The sequence below is a fragment of the Dendropsophus ebraccatus genome, chromosome 10, assembly GCF_027789765.1.
Source record: "Dendropsophus ebraccatus isolate aDenEbr1 chromosome 10, aDenEbr1.pat, whole genome shotgun sequence".
Classification (NCBI taxonomy): domain Eukaryota; kingdom Metazoa; phylum Chordata; class Amphibia; order Anura; family Hylidae; genus Dendropsophus; species Dendropsophus ebraccatus.
The window spans coordinates 34729049-34747400 of NC_091463.1; the positions used below are offsets into that span (position 1 = coordinate 34729049).

An 18352-nucleotide genomic window follows, 5' to 3' on the forward strand; every position below is an offset into this window, starting at 1 on the left:
GTGGATCGCCCCCCCGCGACATAGTCACGGAGGGGCGATCCTTGCATTCGGCACTGGATGAAAGCAATAGAATGCCATCTCATGGATCTATGCCATATATTTATACGGTATAGATCTCTATGAGAGATCAGTGTGCATATCCTAGAAGTCCCCCAGGGGGTCTTCTAGTATATGTGTAAAAAAAAAAAAAAAAAAAAAAAAGTTGTATTATTAATTAATTTTCCATTTTATAAATAAAAATAAATAAACATGCTTGGTATCGCTGTGTGCGTAATCACCCGAACTATAAATTTATTTAATTCCTGATCCCTCAAGGTAAACAGCGTATGTGCAAAAAATTTCCAAAGTGCAAAATTTTTTGTTGCTTAAAATCCGGAAAAAATTTAAAAAAAGATCAAAAAGTCGCATATGCGCAATCAAGGTACCGATAGAAAGAGCACATCATGGTGCAAAAAATTACACTTCACACAGCCCCATAGACCAAAGTAGAAAAGCACTATAAGCATGGGAATGGAGCGATTTTAAGCAACGTTGATATTATTTAAAAGGTTTTATCTTTTTACAAGGCATCAATTAATAAGAAAGTTATGTAAGTTGCATATCGTTTTAATCGCACCGACTTGAGGAACATATATAACATATATAACATATAACAAGTTCTTCCATAGGGGACACGGCGTAAAAACGAAGAAAAAGAATTGCGGGTTTTTTTCCAATTTCACTGTGCGTATATTTTATGCAGAAATTAAGTCTGCCACTGCAAAGTACAATTAGTGATGCAAAAAATAAGGGCTTATGTGGATCTGTAGGTGTAAAAATGCAACTGCTATGGCCTTTTAAGCACAAGGAGCAACCATTTGGGAGGCAGATTGTGAGTACAGAGTCACCTTAAGCTTTTTACTTTAATTTTTTAAATAGAAGTTGTCAGTAATAATTTCAACTACAATAATGTGGAATTGGTCATACTTTATTTCAGGAAGTAGAAAACATTCAATGGATCCAAGATTGATTTAAAAACATCCCTATATTACAACATTATATGTGCACATAAAATCTATGTATACATTAACTCATACATTCTACATACATTTTGTAAAGTCCTACTGCTTCTCAACAAACTCATGTTAACATGTTACACATTTACATCAGGTCCATCATCAATTATTAACTAATGTAATGTGTATTATATGTGATGCTAGGTATGTACATGCTGGAGACAATTACTATACACTATACTATTACTATATGTAAGCTCCATTTCGTTTACAGGGCCACAAGATGAGATTAGTCTTTGAGATTACTCAGAATACTTAACTAGCATTATTTAACTATAGACATTGTCTTTAGAAAACTTTTCAGTAGGGTCTTTCACTTATCAGGAATATGAGTAGGAAGAAGCAAACCATAGTGTATTTCACTCCCCAAGTTGTATGAATCTTAATCTTATATACAACCTAGACAGTACCTTCAAAAATCAATACTTTATTGGACATTGGACAATTGGACATTAGTAACAAGTAGTCCTAATTTAGGTAACTGAATCTTAATCTTACCTGAACAGTTTTAGGCTATGTTCACACTGCATATGAGTCCGGCCGTAGTGCGGCTGAAACTACGGCTGTGGGAAAAATCAACATGCGGCCGGATGCGTACGAACCGCGAACATACGCCCATAGTACAGTTATGCTTCCCTAGCTTGTTTCGTAGCGATCTGAAACAGGTAATTTACTTGGAAATCTTCGCCCAGCCCAATAAAACTCACAGAACCTTTTTTATCTAAAAATCAAGTTCAATTTGGCTGAAATAAGTACTTCGTATGGGACCGCATGGAAATCCACGGCCGTGAGTTTCAACATTTCCCTCCTCAAACAATGGTCTTGTTCATTTTTCACGGCGCCGTATACGATCCGGCCGTAAGCTCATACGTAGTGTGCACTGTGTGGGCGTATATCGTATACTTTCAAGCGAACGCCTCAACCTCAAAACTACGTGCGTATATTCGCGGTTCGCACTACGGATGGAAACATACGCAGTGTGAACATAGCCTAATTAGCAACATATAAATGTATTCTTTACAGCATGCCCCATGGACATGGGCACAATAGAATGGCCCAGACCCTATCCACTAGAGTGATAACATTTTCTTTGCATGTGCAGAAGTTAATCTTCAGGAAAGGGAGAGGCTAAGTTCAGCTATTGTCTTATCCCTCTACTGATGCCAACTTTCCCTATACTATTTCTATGATGATAAAGAAGATACTACTGGGAAATTATCTGTACAGAACAGGAGGTCACTGCTGTTAAAACCGCAAAAAAAATGCAAGATTTTAGGATTATATTATAATATAGTAAAATGGGAAAAAATAATCACCAAAAATATGTTTAACATAAAAACTTATATTACACAAAAGATCATTTTCTGATGACACGTTCTCTTCAAGAACAATTATTTTCTGATTTATTTTCAGCTGCAAGCACATCATATTCATTAGCAAAGGGGAGAAGCATTCCTTCATAAACGGCCACCGAGGAAGGACTGCACATTTCATAGTTGTTACTGGCTCTTGTTTCATCAGAACTTGACTGGCATTGGTTTCTACCACCTTCTAAAGCCAACAGTTGATTCATCCTAAGAAAAAAATAAAATATTATATCAAAATAAATGAACAGGTAGAAGGTGAAAGGGGGCAAAAAAAAGAAAAAAAGAAAAGAGAAGTTGGAGCAGAAGACGTCAGAAATATATGATTGTTGGCAGAAAAAGACCACCTGGTCCAGAAAAGGTGGTCATACATTTTCAATAACTGATGAGCATTATCTCTCTCAACTTCCCTATACACTGGAACATTCGGCATGGCCCTTTAATGTGTTCTTTATAGGGATGGGAGGTGCTGCCAGACTGCTCTGGGGTATGCTTATCTTTCAAGGAATGATAAGGTCAGCAGGGGCGTAGCTAAGATTCACAGGGCCCCATTGCAAAAAGTTTTAAGGGACCCCCTCCCCTACGCACAACACAAAGCACTGGGCGCATATATATACATATATATATATATATATATATATATATATATACATACACATATATATATATATATATATACACACACACATACATACAGTATATTCTCTGTGATGTGGCCAAAAATAAAATCTCTTGTGGCCAGAGGCAGAATCCTGGCTGTGGCCACAAGAGTGACTGGCAGAGCAGAGAGCCAATGGCTGCTTGCTACGACAGTCCACTGGTTTTACCTATAAGGGCCCATTAGGGGCCCTTATGGTTAAATACATAGGTGCAGGAGCAGACTACCTTCTGCTTAACCCCTTATGTGCTGCAAAGTGTAAGTGACCCAAAGTTCAGAAGACAAGGAGATATCTGTTTACTGCTTGTGCACTGATAACTCCTGGCCTTTGCACATTTTCCTACTTGATTGAGCAGCTGGAGAACAGAGGTTATCAGATGAGATCTCTTTGTCTTCTGCTTGTTTACCCTTTTTTGTGTTGCAGCATGTAAGTAAATATTGGGTCACTTACACTCTGCAGTACATAAGGGGTTAAGCAGAAGGACACACGCTCTTACCTTCTCCCCCGGGCCCCCCTCCTGCATGGGCCCCATAGCAACAGCCTACCCTGCCTCTACGGTAGCTATGCCACTAAAGGTCAGGCTTTAGAAACTGGGAGGCCACTTTCTAACTCAAGGTGCTTATACACCTTCAAAAACGATTTTTCAGCTGACAGATATCTCTCCCGCCCCCTCTATACATATGAACATTTGGCATGAACGAACATTCCTGTGGATGGGACAGCTCTAGGGTCCAGCAATGAAATGCCTGACCCCTATATCCACCCAAGTCATCTGTCGGTGGAGACTCAAAAGGCCCCCATACACTTTATACTGATGGCTTAACCCACCACCTTTAGAGAGTTGACCGAACCTGCCAGTGACAGTGAGTTTAGTCAGCTTTTGTATTAGATAAATGGTCGACTTAAGAAGTGAAGTACCTGAACCACATGCTAAATTGATTTAAGGCTAATAAGAAAGCTGTAGTGTATACCCCTATAAAGAGGATCTGTCAGACCTCCTGACATGTCTATTTTGCTAAATCACCAGAAGCAGAACACAAATATGGACGGCACTATCAATAGCAGGATCTCCACCAGCACTCTGAGCTCAATAGCTCACATATAGGGGTGATCTGCAAGCTCAGCAAACAGGCAATAGTCTCTCATATTAAGTTTTCCAGCAGAAGAAAGGACTCATCAAAATTCATCTTAGGCAACTTTTTTTTTCAAACAGGGTCACAAAACACAGACAGAGCTTCCTCTTGGCCTGTGCATGTGTTTTTTGACCCCGTTTTAAAAATAAAGTTGGCTGTGATGAATTTTGGTGAGTGCCGTAAGTCTTTTCTTATGCTGGAATACTCTATTTTGATAAATATCTAGAGTATATTTCCTTAGATCTCTATATTCTACTATTCCTCTGTTATTTCTCTTACTTATGATAAAATTGACAACAGGGTGTTACCAGGGTACCAGACTATTTAGCCACACCTCTTTGACAATGAGAATGGTAACACTTGGGCCTCATTGACTGGTCTGCAAAATTTGTCCGTAATTGCGGTTACGCATATATGGACAAATTTAAAACCAATAGGTGCCCTATTTACCCATCCACATTTTTTTCAGATACGTGAATAGGCAATGATCTCTGTTACAAAAAAATAGGACATGTCAAAGTGTGGATTTGCAATTGCAGCAAAAGTCACTGTCTAGACTAGACAGTGACCACTAGAGTGGTCCGTAAATTGCGGACCACTACGGAGGCACAAACTGTTGTATGGAAATGTGGATCTATGAATGTGGACAGCACTTGTGGACACGTGAATATGGCCTTAATTATAATATGGCCTTAGCTTTTTTAACAATTGTTTTTGTCCGTTTTTAACGGACAAAAAAAAGTGTCAGCAACGTTTTTGTGTCCTTCAAAAAAAAGGATCCGATGTGATCCTTTTTTTAATAATGGAAGTCAATGAAAAAAAGGATGCACACAAATGCATGCGTTTTTTGCAATCTGTTTTTTTGCAAAAAACGGATGAAAAAAAAAAAACGGATTGCAAAAACGCAGTGTGAACCCAGCCTAACAGCACAATGTAGAGTTATGAAAAAAAATTCTCCAGAATTGTTGTTTCATATGAACAAACAAGACAAGTGAGGAAGGGTGACAAGTCTTCTGTAAAAGACCTGAGGAAAGACCGCCTATCTATCAGGGCAGGGTAGAGCAAGAATTGTGCCAGCCTGTTTGACTCTATGTCCCCTTACTGGCTTGTCTTTAAGGTATGATTTGAGAGAACTGCTGCAATATTTCAGAGTAAATAATTGCTCATTGTAATGAGGTCGTCTGTGCCTTTTTGTTTGCTACTGTGGTTTAAGAAGTACCAGGCAGGTTCCCTTTAAAGCCTTTTTAGTAAAAGCGAAAACCAAACTGTAGGGTTAAAGACCACACAGACACTTTCACCATCCTGATAAAGGGAAGATAGGTCCGAGAACATATTCAAAACAGAAAATAGACAGACATTAGATTAGGTTTAAATTATTTCTATTCTGTTACTATACTGTTCATAGAAACGCCTTTGGTCATAGGATAGAATGTGGACTTACGTGGGCAATTCATAGATGTAACCTAAAGAAAAGGAAAATTCATTCTTTAAAAACTTATGCAGATACAAGATTGAGTAAAAATATTTAGGATTGTCCTTATGTGTATGTGTTAGTTTATAGGCTGACAGACAGTGGCATAGCTACCATGGAGGCAGGGAAGGCAGTTGCTATGGGGTCCTGGCTGCAGGGGGCCCCCCCCCTGGCGAAGTGTGGCCTGTCTTCCCTGTCTCCATGGTGCAACAGCACTGTCAGTACTGTTCCTGGCATCCTGTATAATGGGGTCACCAGCATCCCTAGCATCCTGTATAATGTGGTCACCAGCTTCCCTACCATCCTGTATAATGGGGTCACTCAGCTTCCCTGGCATCCTGTATAATAGGGTCAAACAGCTTTCCTTGCATCCTGTTTAATGGGGTCACTCAGCTTTCCTTGCATCCTGTATAATGGGGTCAAGCAGCTTTCCTTGCATCCTGTATAATGGGGTCACTTAGCTTCCCTAGCATCCTGTATAATGGGGTCACTCAGCTTTCCCAGCATCCTGTATAATGGGGTCACTCAGCTCCCCTGGCATCCTGTATAATGGGGTCACTCAGCTTCCCTAGCATCCTGTATAATGGGGTCACTCAGCTTCCCTAGCATCCTGTATAATGGGGTCACTCAGCTTCCCTAGCATCCTGTATAATAGGGTCACTCAGCTTCCCTGGCATCCTGTATAATAGGGTCACACAACTTTCCTTGCATCCTGTATAATGTGGTCACACAGCTTTCCTTGCATCCTGTATAATAGGGTCACTCAGATTCCCTAGCATCCTGTATAATGGGGTCACTCAGCTTTCCTGGCATCCTGTATAATGGGGTCACTCAGCTTCCCTAGCATGCTGTATAATGGGGTCACTCAGCTTCCCTAGCATCCTGTATAATGGGGTCACTCAGCTTTCCTTGCATCCTGTATAATGGGATCACTCAGCTTTCCTTGCATCCTGTATAATGGGGTCACTGAGCTTTCCTTGCATCCTGTATAATGGGGTCACCCAGCTTCCCAGGCATCCTGTATAATGTGGTCACCAGCTTCCCTAGAATCCTGTATAATGGGGTCACCCAGCTTCCCAGACATCCTGTATAATGTGGTCACCAGTTTCCCTAGCATCCTGTATAATGGGGTCACACAGCTTCCTTGGCATCCTGTATAAGGGGGTCACACAGCTTTCCTTGCATCCTGTATAATGGGGTCACTCAGCTTTCCTGGCATCCTGTATAATAGGGTCACTCAGCTTCCCTAGCATCCTGTATAATGGGGTCACTCAGCTTTCCTTGCATCCTGTATAATGGGGTCACTCAGCTTTCCTTGCATCCTGTATAATGGGGTCACTCAGCTTTCCTTGCATCCTGTATAATGGGGTCACTCAGCTTTCCTTGCATCCTGTATAATGGGGTCACTCAGCTTTCCTTGCATCCTGTATAATGGGGTCACTCAGCTTTCCCAACATCCTGTATAATGGGGTCACTCAGCCTCCCTAGCATCCTGTATAATGGGGTCACTCAGCTTTCCTTGCATCCTGTATAATGGGGTCACTCAGCTTTCCTTGCATCCTGTATAATGGGGTCACTCAGCTTTCCCAGCATCCTGTATAATGGGGTCACTCAGCTTTCCTTGCATCCTGTATAATGGGGTCACTCAGCTTTCCTTGCATCCTGTATAATGGGGTCACTCAGCTTTCCTTGCATCCTGTATAATGGGGTCACTCAGCTTTCCTTGCATCCTGTATAATGGGGTCACTCAGCTTTCCTTGCATCCTGTATAATGGGGTCACTCAGCTTTCCTTGCATCTTGGATAGTAGTCAGTATAATGGCTCTTTCTAGCGCTAGAACATAGCTGGAGATTGGGAATTGCATGGCCTCTAGCATTACAGTTCCCAAAACAAACAGTGGTGGCAGCAGAGGGGCCGTGTTAATGCTGGCTAGCACAGGAAATGCATAAAGAAATTAAAAAAAAAAAAAAAGACACTTTTTAAAAATAAACTTATATAACAAATTAATATATCCTAATTAAACCAATCTTTTAGCAAAGTGGTGATTTGATGATTAGGGCCTTTGGCAATTGCCCTGTTTGCACACCCTAGCGCTGGACCTGAGAACACGGCGGCAGCCCTGGCACTTGTTGGGGTTCGCCAGGTGTTGGTGCCCCCCTTTGGTTAATGCGAAGATACACACTGTGTGATTGCAGAGGTCGCACACCCCTAAGGCTGGCTCTGCCTTCGGCATGGCCGAATGTTCCTGTGTTCTCTACGGGGAGGGGAGGAGTAAACTTCAGCAAGAGCACTCTCGCTGCGGCTTATCTCTCCCTTAACACACGGGTTGGCTGTTTTTTTCTATCACAGCCAATCCCTATGACCACCGACATTATTGCCTTTTTGTGCAGATTTTCATCTTTGTAAAACCACTGGCAGCATTGTAAGATTGTATTGCACATTATCATAATGTTTAAAAAATTACGATCAAACCTAAGGATAGTTTAAAGGGGATGTCTGCATTAAACAGTCACTTTGTATTAGGGCCATATTAGACAGCCCAATATCTTGCTAAGCGAGCACCAATCTAGCATACTGAGCTTATTATACAGCTCGATTATCACGCTGCTTTAAAGGTGTAAAATAATAAAGATGTACTTATTGGCCCATGTTCCCCCAGTGTCCTCCAGCCTTGTGTGCGTGGCCGCTCAGCCAATCCCTGGTTGAGATGGGATAGCGCCACGGCCACTAATTGGCTGAGCGGCCTGTCACTTCAGAGATAGGTTCAGAAGTGTCGGAATTGGCTGTGGTGAGTGGGGAATCACAGAAGTAATGAAGCAGGAAATCGGGGGAGCCTGGAGAGGTAAGTATAATTTTATTATTTTCTTTTCCCTCATGTCAGCTATGCATCAGCTATTACACTTAGGGATGCGTGCCCGGTGGCAGGTGATTTCTAATCATGTTGAAAGACAACGATCACCCGATCGGTACTTCAGCTGATCGCTGTCTTCATTACATGGAACGATATCTGCCAAAAGCAGCCCGATTCGGCAGAAAATCACTCCATGTAACAGGGCCCTAAAAGGGGTTCCCTGATGATAGGCAGATCATGGGGAATCCTGAGATTCAGCTGTAATCTGTGACAATGAGTGATAATAATGCTAATAATGCTACGTTTACACGGAACGATTATCGCTCGAATTTTCGCAATAACGATCGCATTTGAGCGATAAACGTTCTGTGTAAACACAGCAAACGATCAAGCAACGAGCGAGAAATTGTTCATTTTGATCTTTCAACATGTTCTAAAATCGCTGTTCGTCGTTCGCTAAAAATTCTCAGATCACTTCGTGTAAACAGTCTTTCAAAGATTCAGTTCCAACGATGAAAGGTTCCACAGCTCCTTGTAGTAATGTAGAAAACTTTATTGGTACATACAAAAACAATAAAAACTTTTAGAACCGCGCCGACGCGTTGCAGAGGCAACCCTCCTTAATCATGGCAAAGAATATACTGAATAGTGAACCATTATATAGTTTGTAGAATGTACCTCCTCCCACTAGCCCCTCCCGTACAGGGCAGGGGGAAAACGAGGAACTACATGTGCCACATAACAAGTATATACATTGTAAATATCAAATCAATATTGTATAAATAAGCAAAAAAATATATGAGTGGCAACAAAACAAATAAAGCGTACGTATGGTAATAGAACAAAGGGAAAAAAATGCATAAATGAAAATAAATAGGCACATACACGGACCTCAAAAAATATAGAATAAATCTGTCTTGAGATTCATGCCCTGTGGGAAACGTGTAGCCAAATTTAGTATCCAGTATGCTTCCCTCTTTCTAAGAAGCTTTACCCAATCCCCTCCCCTTGGAGGTTTATTTACTTTTTCTATGGCTCGAATATTTAGGGTACTTGTATCTCCCTCATGACATTGATGGAAATGTCTGGACAAGCCAGACATGGATTTATTACCAGAGAAGGGGGTTACAGAGCGGATGTCGCGCATATGTTCAGCAAAGCGAACCTTTAATTTTCTCACGGTGGATCCCACGTATTGTACCCGGCAGGAAGAACATTACGCCAGGTACACCACATATGTACTGGCGCAATTAATGAAGCTCTTAATTTTAAAAGAGCTTCCCGTGACGTAGGACATAAAAAGGTGCTTTTTACAGTAAAGACGCACATTGGGCATCTAGGGGCAGCACACTTAAAAAAGCTGATGGAGAGAGCATGTTACCCAAAGTTTGACCTTTCTTGGCTACACATTTCACTCCCCCTGTAAGTAGTTGTTCACACAGTTTATCCTGAAACAGGATAGGTATGTATTTCGTAATGATAGTTTGTATGTCCTTAAATTGTGGACTGAAGGGTGTGGAAAAGGTGAGTGGGTGTTTGTGGTCAGGTGTATGGTTCATTTGGTTGCGCCTATCTGCGAGATGGTATGCTCTATCATGGCTTTCAGCAATGCTACGAGCTCTATTGATGTTGTGAACACTGTATCCTCTATTCCGTAATCTATTGGAAAGTTGTGTTGCAGTTTCCATGTATGCTCGTTCAGACGTACAGTTACGTATTGCCCTTACAAATTCCCCAATGGGGAGGTTTCTAGTCACATCTTTGGGATGACTGCTATCCGCGTGTAGTATCCCGTTGCCCGCAGAGGGTTTTCTCTATAGTGTACTAGTGACCTTACCCTTATCAAAGGACAACAAAACGTCCAAGAAAGAATTGGAATGAATTTCATGCTGGAACGTGAATTTTAGATTTAGTGTGTTGTATGTCTGAACGAACATACATGGAAACTGCAACACAACTTTCCAATAGATTACGGAATAGAGGATACAGTGTTCACAACATCAATAGAGCTTGTAGCATTGCTGAAAGCCATGATGGTGCATACCATCTCGCAGATAGGCGCAACCAAATGAACCATACACCTGACCACAAACACCCACTCACATTTTCCACACCCTTCAGTCCACAATTTAAGGACATACAAACTATCATTACGAAATACATGCCTATCCTGTTTCAGGATAAACTGTGTGAACAACTACTTACAGGGGGAGTGAAATGTGTAGCCAAGAAAGGTCAAACTTTGGGTAACATGCTGTCTCCATCAGCACTAAGATCCAATCATCACCCTGATAGTATGGAAAATTGGTTAAAGATGATCGGCTTTTTTAAGTGTGCTGCCCCTAGATGCCCAATGTGCGTCTTTACTGTAAAAAGCACCTTTTTTATGTCCTACATCACGGGAAGCTCTTTTAAAATTAAGAGCTTCATTAATTGCGCCAGTACATATGTGGTGTACCTGGCGGAATGTTCTTCCTGCCGGGTACAATACGTGGGATCCACCGTGAGAAAATTAAAGGTTGGCTTTGCTGAACATATGCGCGACATCCACTCTGTAACCCCCTTTTCTGGTAATAAATCCATGTCTGGCTTGTCCAGACATTTCCATCAATGTCATGAGGGAGATACAAGTACCCTAAATATTCGAGCCATAGAAAAAGTAAATAAACCTCCAAGGGGAGGGGATTGGGTAAAGCTTCTTAGAAAGAGGGAAGCATACTGGATACTAAATTTGGCTACACGTTTCCCACAGGGCATGAATCTCAAGACAGATTTATTCTATATTTTTTGAGGTTCGTGTATGTGCCTATTTATTTTCATTTATGCATTTTTTTCCCTTTGTTCTATTACCATACGTACGCTTTATTTGTTTTGTTGCCACTCATATATTTTTTTGCTTATTTATACAATATTGATTTGATATTTACAATGTATATACTTGTTATGTGGCACATTTAGTTCCTCGTTTTCCCCCTGCCCTGTATGGGAGGGGCTAGTGGGAGGAGGTACATTCTACAAACTATATAATGGTTCACTATTCAGTATATTCTTTGCCATGATTAAGGAGGGTTGCCTCTGCAACGCGTCGGCGCGGTTCTAAAAGTTTTTATTGTTTTTGTATGTACCAATAAAGTTTTCTACATTACTACAAGGAGCTGTGGAACCTTTCATCGTTGGAACTGAATCTTTGAAAGACTGTTTACACGAAGTGATCTGAGAATTTTTAGCGAACGACGAACAGCGATTTTAGAACATGTTGAAAGATCAAAATGAACAATTTCTCGCTCGTTGCTTGATCGTTTGCTGTGTTTACACAGAACGTTTATCGCTCAAATGCGATCATTATTGCGAAAATTCGAGCGATAATCGTTCCGTGTAAACGTAGCATTATTAGCATTATTATCACTCATTGTCACAGTTTACAGCTGAATCTCAGGATTCCCCATGATCTGCCTATCATCAGGGAACCCCTTTTAGGGCCCTGTTACATGGAGTGATTTTCTGCCGAATCGGGCTGCTTTTGGCAGATATCGTTCCATGTAATGAAGACAGCGATCAGCTGAAGTACCGATCGGGTGATCGTTGTCTTTCAACATGATTAGAAATCACCTGCCACTGGGCACGCATCCCTAAGTGTAATAGCTGATGCAATGCATGTTATGTGGCACATGTAGTTCCTCGTTCACGCCCCGATGGGGGCATTTTCCCCCTGCCCTGTACGGGAGGGGCTAGTGGGAGGAGGTACATTCTACAAACTATATAATGGTTCACTATTCAGTATATTCTTTGCCATGATTAAGGAGGGTTGCCTCCGCAACGCGTCGGCGCGGTTTTAAAAGTTTTTAATATTTTTGTATGTACCAATAAAGTTTTCTACATTACTACAAGGAGCTGTGGAACCTTTCATCGTTGGAATTGACTATACGGGTAACGGCCCGCACTATTACCCACGTTCTCCATCCTTCCTGAGAACCATGTTACACATGCACCACTATGTGTTTGGGTTGAGCTGATCCTCTATAATTTCTACTACATTTTCAAAGATTCACCCTATGTAAAAGATGGGCTTAAGCGATCTTAAAGACAATCGCAATAACGATTTAAAACAATCGCAATAACGATTTTTCTTACGAATTTTCTAACAATTTTTCTAATGATTTATTTGTCTAAACACTGATCATTAAAAAAAAACAAATTGTTGCTTTAAAATCATTAAACGATCGATTGGGCGAATGATCATTTAGTGTAAACGCAGCATAAGGCATGTAATAGATAGACAGATAGATGACAAAGAGATAGATAAGATATGCCAATTTACCCTTTCTTCTCCTATTTTTGATGATGAGGGTAATAACTACAATAATGACGCACACAATACATACTATAATGGCTATAAGTATGTATAACGGCATACTAAAACCTACAAAAACAAGAGACATAAATCAGTTCTTAAGAAATGCAAAAAATAATATTTAGTATAAACATTTTTTCTCATCTATCCCCTTTTTTCATTTAAACCTTTGGAACAAATCCCATATATCGATCTTTATTTTCATTGTAGTTATATGGACTCTCATAGTATTAGCTTTGCCCTTTTAGAATCTAGAAAAAAATTTTACTTCTATAGGGCGGTTAGGGTATGTACAAGTGATTATTAAAGTGTAACTCCAAACTTGATTCCATATTGCTGCCAATTATAGAAAAATTAAAGCTGTTTTCTGTAGAAAACAGGACTAAGGCTGATGCTCAACAGATAAATACAGCCACCTTTTCTTTTCAGAAGTTCATCTAAAAGCAATTGCCTAAAGTAAATGCAGTCTGTGGTTAAATTGAACCAATGTAAATTTTCAATAAAAAATGGCTGTTACAACACTGGCTGCTATTTATTAAAAATTAAAATAACATTGTGTCCTATAGAATCCCGGTCGGAGTGTATACACTCTGTAAACACTGTGGCCGGGATTCTATGCGGCAGCATTGAAAACTGACATATCAGTTTTGTGCGGCCTCTATTCATTGAATAGCGGCCGTACAAAATTGACAATGCAGACAATGTATAGTGCGGCTCCGTCTGTACTTTACATAATGTGCTATGGTGATTTGGAATGCGGGCACACTTGAATGCGCTCACATTCCAAATGAAAAGAAGCGAAGTTCATCCGGCCGGTACTGCGGTATTGACCGGCGTAAACTTCACAGACAGCAGCAATAGTAATCCCTCCCAATGCATCTAGTAATTTCATACGATCTTAACTGTATTTTATTTCCAGTTAAGTATAATTTTGTAAGTTACCTTTCTTCTGAGGAATTGCTGCATTGGATATTATCACAGTATACAAGGGTACACTTTCAGTCGAAAAGTCTGAAAAAGCTTAAATAACAGAACAGGATGTTACTTGAATACAAAAATCCATCAGACATAATATATTAGTAAAGATAAAAGGTTTAATGGAAATAAAGGTCAAGAAAGTTATCTATAGTGGTCTTTGTGGAAGAGGGATTTTTGCCTTTTTCTGGATCAACACAGTAGGGTTACAGGTTGAACTTAATGGACTGCTGTATGTTTTGCCGCCACTAGATGGCTCTAACATGATAATTATCTTTACTAGTAAAAATCACAGCCCACAAAATGCTTGGATTCTGTGTGTTGCGTCTGTAATCAGGCATGTGAATGCAATAAAAGTAGGGAACCTGACCGCAACCTGACTGGGGCTATGGGAAAATACACAGACCTTGGAATCCATTGTCATATACATAGGCCAACAGACTTGAATAGATCCGTATACTTTCCGGGTGTGTGCCATAGATAGGTCTTCTCAAGGTGTCCAGTATTTGAGTAGGTTTAAGTAGCTGTGGATTTCTTTCCTAGCCGTAAAACAATTCTGTATGTTTATTATTTGGATTGTGTTTTATTGGTCTGTCTAAAATCTGTGAAAAGTGTATTTTGTGTACAGTGAGATGTAGCTGGATCCTCTATTCAGGAACAATGGTATTGCTGGTATTATTTCTGTGCTGTCAGAAGTAGGTGGCACCACCTTGCAATTGGTTTTATTGTAGAAATCTGAGGCATTCATTGGATCACTACTGTTATTCTGGGCTGAGAACAAATGAGTGTCTTGAGGCATGGCCAATATAATAGGAACTAGGGTTAAGGCAATGCTGACATCTAAATAATGTGCTGTTGTACGTGCCTCTATACTTCCATGATTGAGGTTTCTTAATGGCAATGAGCCTTTTACACAGTCAGCAATATGATAACCTTATTGTAATCCTACTGCAACACATTGTACTTTTACACAATTGCAGAAGTACAGTTCTCTAAATTGTATTGCAACACCCCACATCATGTGTGCAAGGGACTGGTAAAAAGGTCAGCATGGACAGTTAACTAAATTTCCTTTCTGCATTATAATTCATGCAAAAAAACTCATGTTTAACTGTCATAGGAAATGATCACATTTTTGACCGCTGCAGATAAATTAAAAACAACATTTGACATGGTAAAGACATGATAAATTCTGAATTTGTGCAGGGCCTCGTGCTCTGTGGATTTATAGAGAATCAAAATTTAAACTGGTAGAAATGACCTCCTATTATGTTGTCATAAAATACAGACCCCAAGACCAGACTCCCTAAACATCTAGAGGACTTGGAACAGACACTTTAAATACACATTCTGGACCCTCTAAATAAATTCATTTTTAGATTGAGCAGCCCCCCTAACTAAATATACAGTAAAACCCAGGAATAGAGATCCTGAACCAGTACAGACCTCCAGATCAGATTTTCCCTTAATGTAGACCACAGACTATGCTTCCTATGAATAAAGACCCCAAATCCCAGACCCTGTCAGCAGCAACTCTTCAATTACGCAGACAACTGAATCCTATCTTCAAAATGATATACATAGAATTCACCACCCCCTCTTTCCACATTTATATCACTCCACTTTTAATTCAAAATCCAGGGGTGTCATGATAGCTATATGTATTATGGTGACATTTAAGTCTATAAAACTATATCAGATATGCTCCAAATAACCACCAGGTTAAATTTCTTCATAAATTACTTATCAAAGTAAACAGGGTTAAACAAACAATTAATATATTGTGGGGATTTTAAGATGGTAGCAGATGTTTCTCTTAATACTACTTATTCCTTGAGACAAGATGTACCCACATTTAGGGACTTTATGTGGAAGGAAGATTTGTATGACCCATGGAGGGCTAGAAATAGTAATGAAAGGGATTACACTTTTTTTTCAATCCCGAATAATAGTTATTCCCGAATAATAAATTGTAGAAGAGATAGCGGGAGGGCACTCACCATAAAACGTAACTTTTATTGTAGCTTCATAAAATCAATCCATTCTTTTTGGGTGACACAGACGCCAGCACCATGTGGTAAACAAACGTAACAGCCATTTTTCGTGCGTCCGCATGCTTCTACAGACGTAAGACACTCCCCCCACAGCCTAGGTTTAATAGCCCGTCGGGCTTGCGCAGTGAGTTCTTTTGCCGCATACTTAAAAATATCAGATATGGTTAAAAACAAATAAGGCAGTTCATCTCACACATTGCAATAAATTATAGTATAAATATATATAAATTTCATCAAATAAATATCATTAAACAAACATGTTCAGTTTGATTCGGTCATTTAGACCTAAAGGTCCTTGGGCATTCGTTTCCAAAATGATGCGAGCTTCGCTTTGTAGCAAAGCGAAGCTCGCATCATTTTGATGAAATTGATGAAATTTATATATATTTATACTATAATTCATTGCAATGTGTGAGATGAACTGCCTTATTTGTTTTTAACCATATCTGATATTTTTAAGTATGCGGCAAAAGAACTCACTGCGCAAGCCCAACGGGCTAATAAACCTGGGCTGTGGGGGGAGTGTCTTACATCTGTAGAAGCGTGCTGACGCACGCAAAATGGCTGTTCCGTTTGTTCACCACATGGTGCTGGCGTCTGTCACCCAAAAAGAATGGATTGATTTTATGAAGCTACAATAAAAGTTACGTTTTATGGTGAGTGCCCTCCCGCTATCTCTTCTACAATTTATGATTTATGCCGTCTCACTTATGTAGGAATGGAGCAACCCATAATTTCGTCATATTAAGGGCAACATCTCTAAACAGGACATTCCAATAAGATTTTTTTTAATACTGTGATAGTGCCGGTTACTATTTCTCACTGCCGAGTTATTCACGAATAGATATTTTTTTGGTAGGTAAACCTTTACTATTGCAAATTGTGGACACAAAAATTTGTGACATCACGTGGTCTGACCCGCTCCATTATCCTTAGCAAAAAAAAAAATCAACATAGCCCCCACTTATATTTGGAGAGTTAATGAATTTTTTATTTCTCTTCCAGAGAGAGAGATCTTAAGGAATACTTTATAAATAATGCCAAACCAGAGATCAATAGCAATATCTTCTGGAATGCCCACAAAGTAAACATTAGGGGATCTTTTATTAAATTGGGGCATCAAATTAAAACAGATAGACACAAAGAAATAACAGCCATTATGCATGACATTAGACGATTAGAATCTACCAATAAACAGACTCAAACACCACAACAAGTAGCTGATCTTCTTCTTCTTAGGAAACGCCTACTTTAAAAGCTCCTCTGGGACTATGAGAAAAATCTTAAAAAGCTGAAAGTAAAATTCTAATCCCAAAATAATAAGGAAACTAATGTCCCAAAAAGTTAAAAGTCAACGGGTAAGGGAAAATTAACAGACCCCCGGGATATAGCAAATGTTTTTAAATGATATTATAAAAATTTTATAATCTTTGAGATGACTTATCAATTCACCAACCAATTAACAAGGAACTTGATAGCTTTTAGAACTCCATTAATCTACCAAAGCTGCCCAATTAGCTCTTCTCAATGAACCAATAACCAAATCAGAAATTCTGACGGTTATTAACTCTCTCCCGCAAGGCAAGTCCCCAGGCCCAGATGGCCTTACAAACCCCTATTATAAAGTATTTAGCCATATCCTGATACCTCACCTTGCTAATTTATATGACTTAGCATGGACCAATAAAACATTGCCAGAACATAATCAAAGGGCTGTCATAATCACACTCCCTATGCTGGGGAAAAGCCAGGAGCTTTTAGACCTATTTCATTTTTAAATACTGATCTAAAAGTTTATGCTAAGCTGTTGGCTTTGGGGCTTGCCCCTATACAACCATCACTTATCAATTCAGATCAAGTAGGATTTGTCAAACACTGACAAGGATATGAAAATACAAGGATCATTAATGTCCTACGCCATTTAGAACAGGGGAATACTTCAGCCCTTTTTGTAGCACTAGATGCCGAGAAGGAGTTTGAACGTATACATTGGTCATACACCTTCTCGGTGCTGCATCATATGGGGTTTAAAGACTCGATATTGCAAGCTATTTCCGCATTATATTCACCCCCCTTGGCACAAGTTTATGCCAATGGTTCTCTATCATCAAAATTTCCCAATCTCTAATGGAACAAGACAGGAATGTCCCCTTTCCCCATTGATTTTCGTACTATCTATTGAATCTTTGGCACAATTCCTTTACTCTGATAATGAAATATTAGGTATAGAAATTGGTCCCCAGGTTCATACTGTGTCACTGTACGCAGATGATATACCTTTATCTGTCTCAGACTTTCTCAAATCTCTTCCTAGAATTCTTCACATCCTACAGGAATTCGGCAAAATATCTTATTATAAGCTAAATTCTACTAAAATACAAGCCTTACCTATTAATATTTCCCCCTTAAAGAGGACCTGTCACCCCCGGGCCGGGGTGA

At 39.8% G+C, this 18352-nt stretch overlaps 1 protein-coding gene across 11 annotated transcripts in view; it reads right to left on the reverse strand.

Moving 5' to 3' along the window:
• Nucleotides 1-951: 951 nt before the first annotated feature.
• The window catches only part of VSIG4 (V-set and immunoglobulin domain containing 4), a 48711-nt gene continuing 31310 nt past the window's right edge, over nt 952-18352 (reverse strand). For all 11 annotated transcript variants that reach the window (XM_069986006.1, XM_069986008.1, XM_069986004.1 and 8 more), the window contains 4 exons: nt 13827-13904; nt 12852-12953; nt 5653-5674; nt 952-2629 (listed from right to left, as the gene is read on the reverse strand). In XM_069986006.1, the coding sequence (XP_069842107.1) occupies nt 2437-2629; nt 5653-5674; nt 12852-12953; nt 13827-13904 (395 nt within the window). In that variant the 3' untranslated portion in view covers nt 952-2436. The remainder of the gene's footprint in view (nt 2630-5652; nt 5675-12851; nt 12954-13826; nt 13905-18352) is intronic.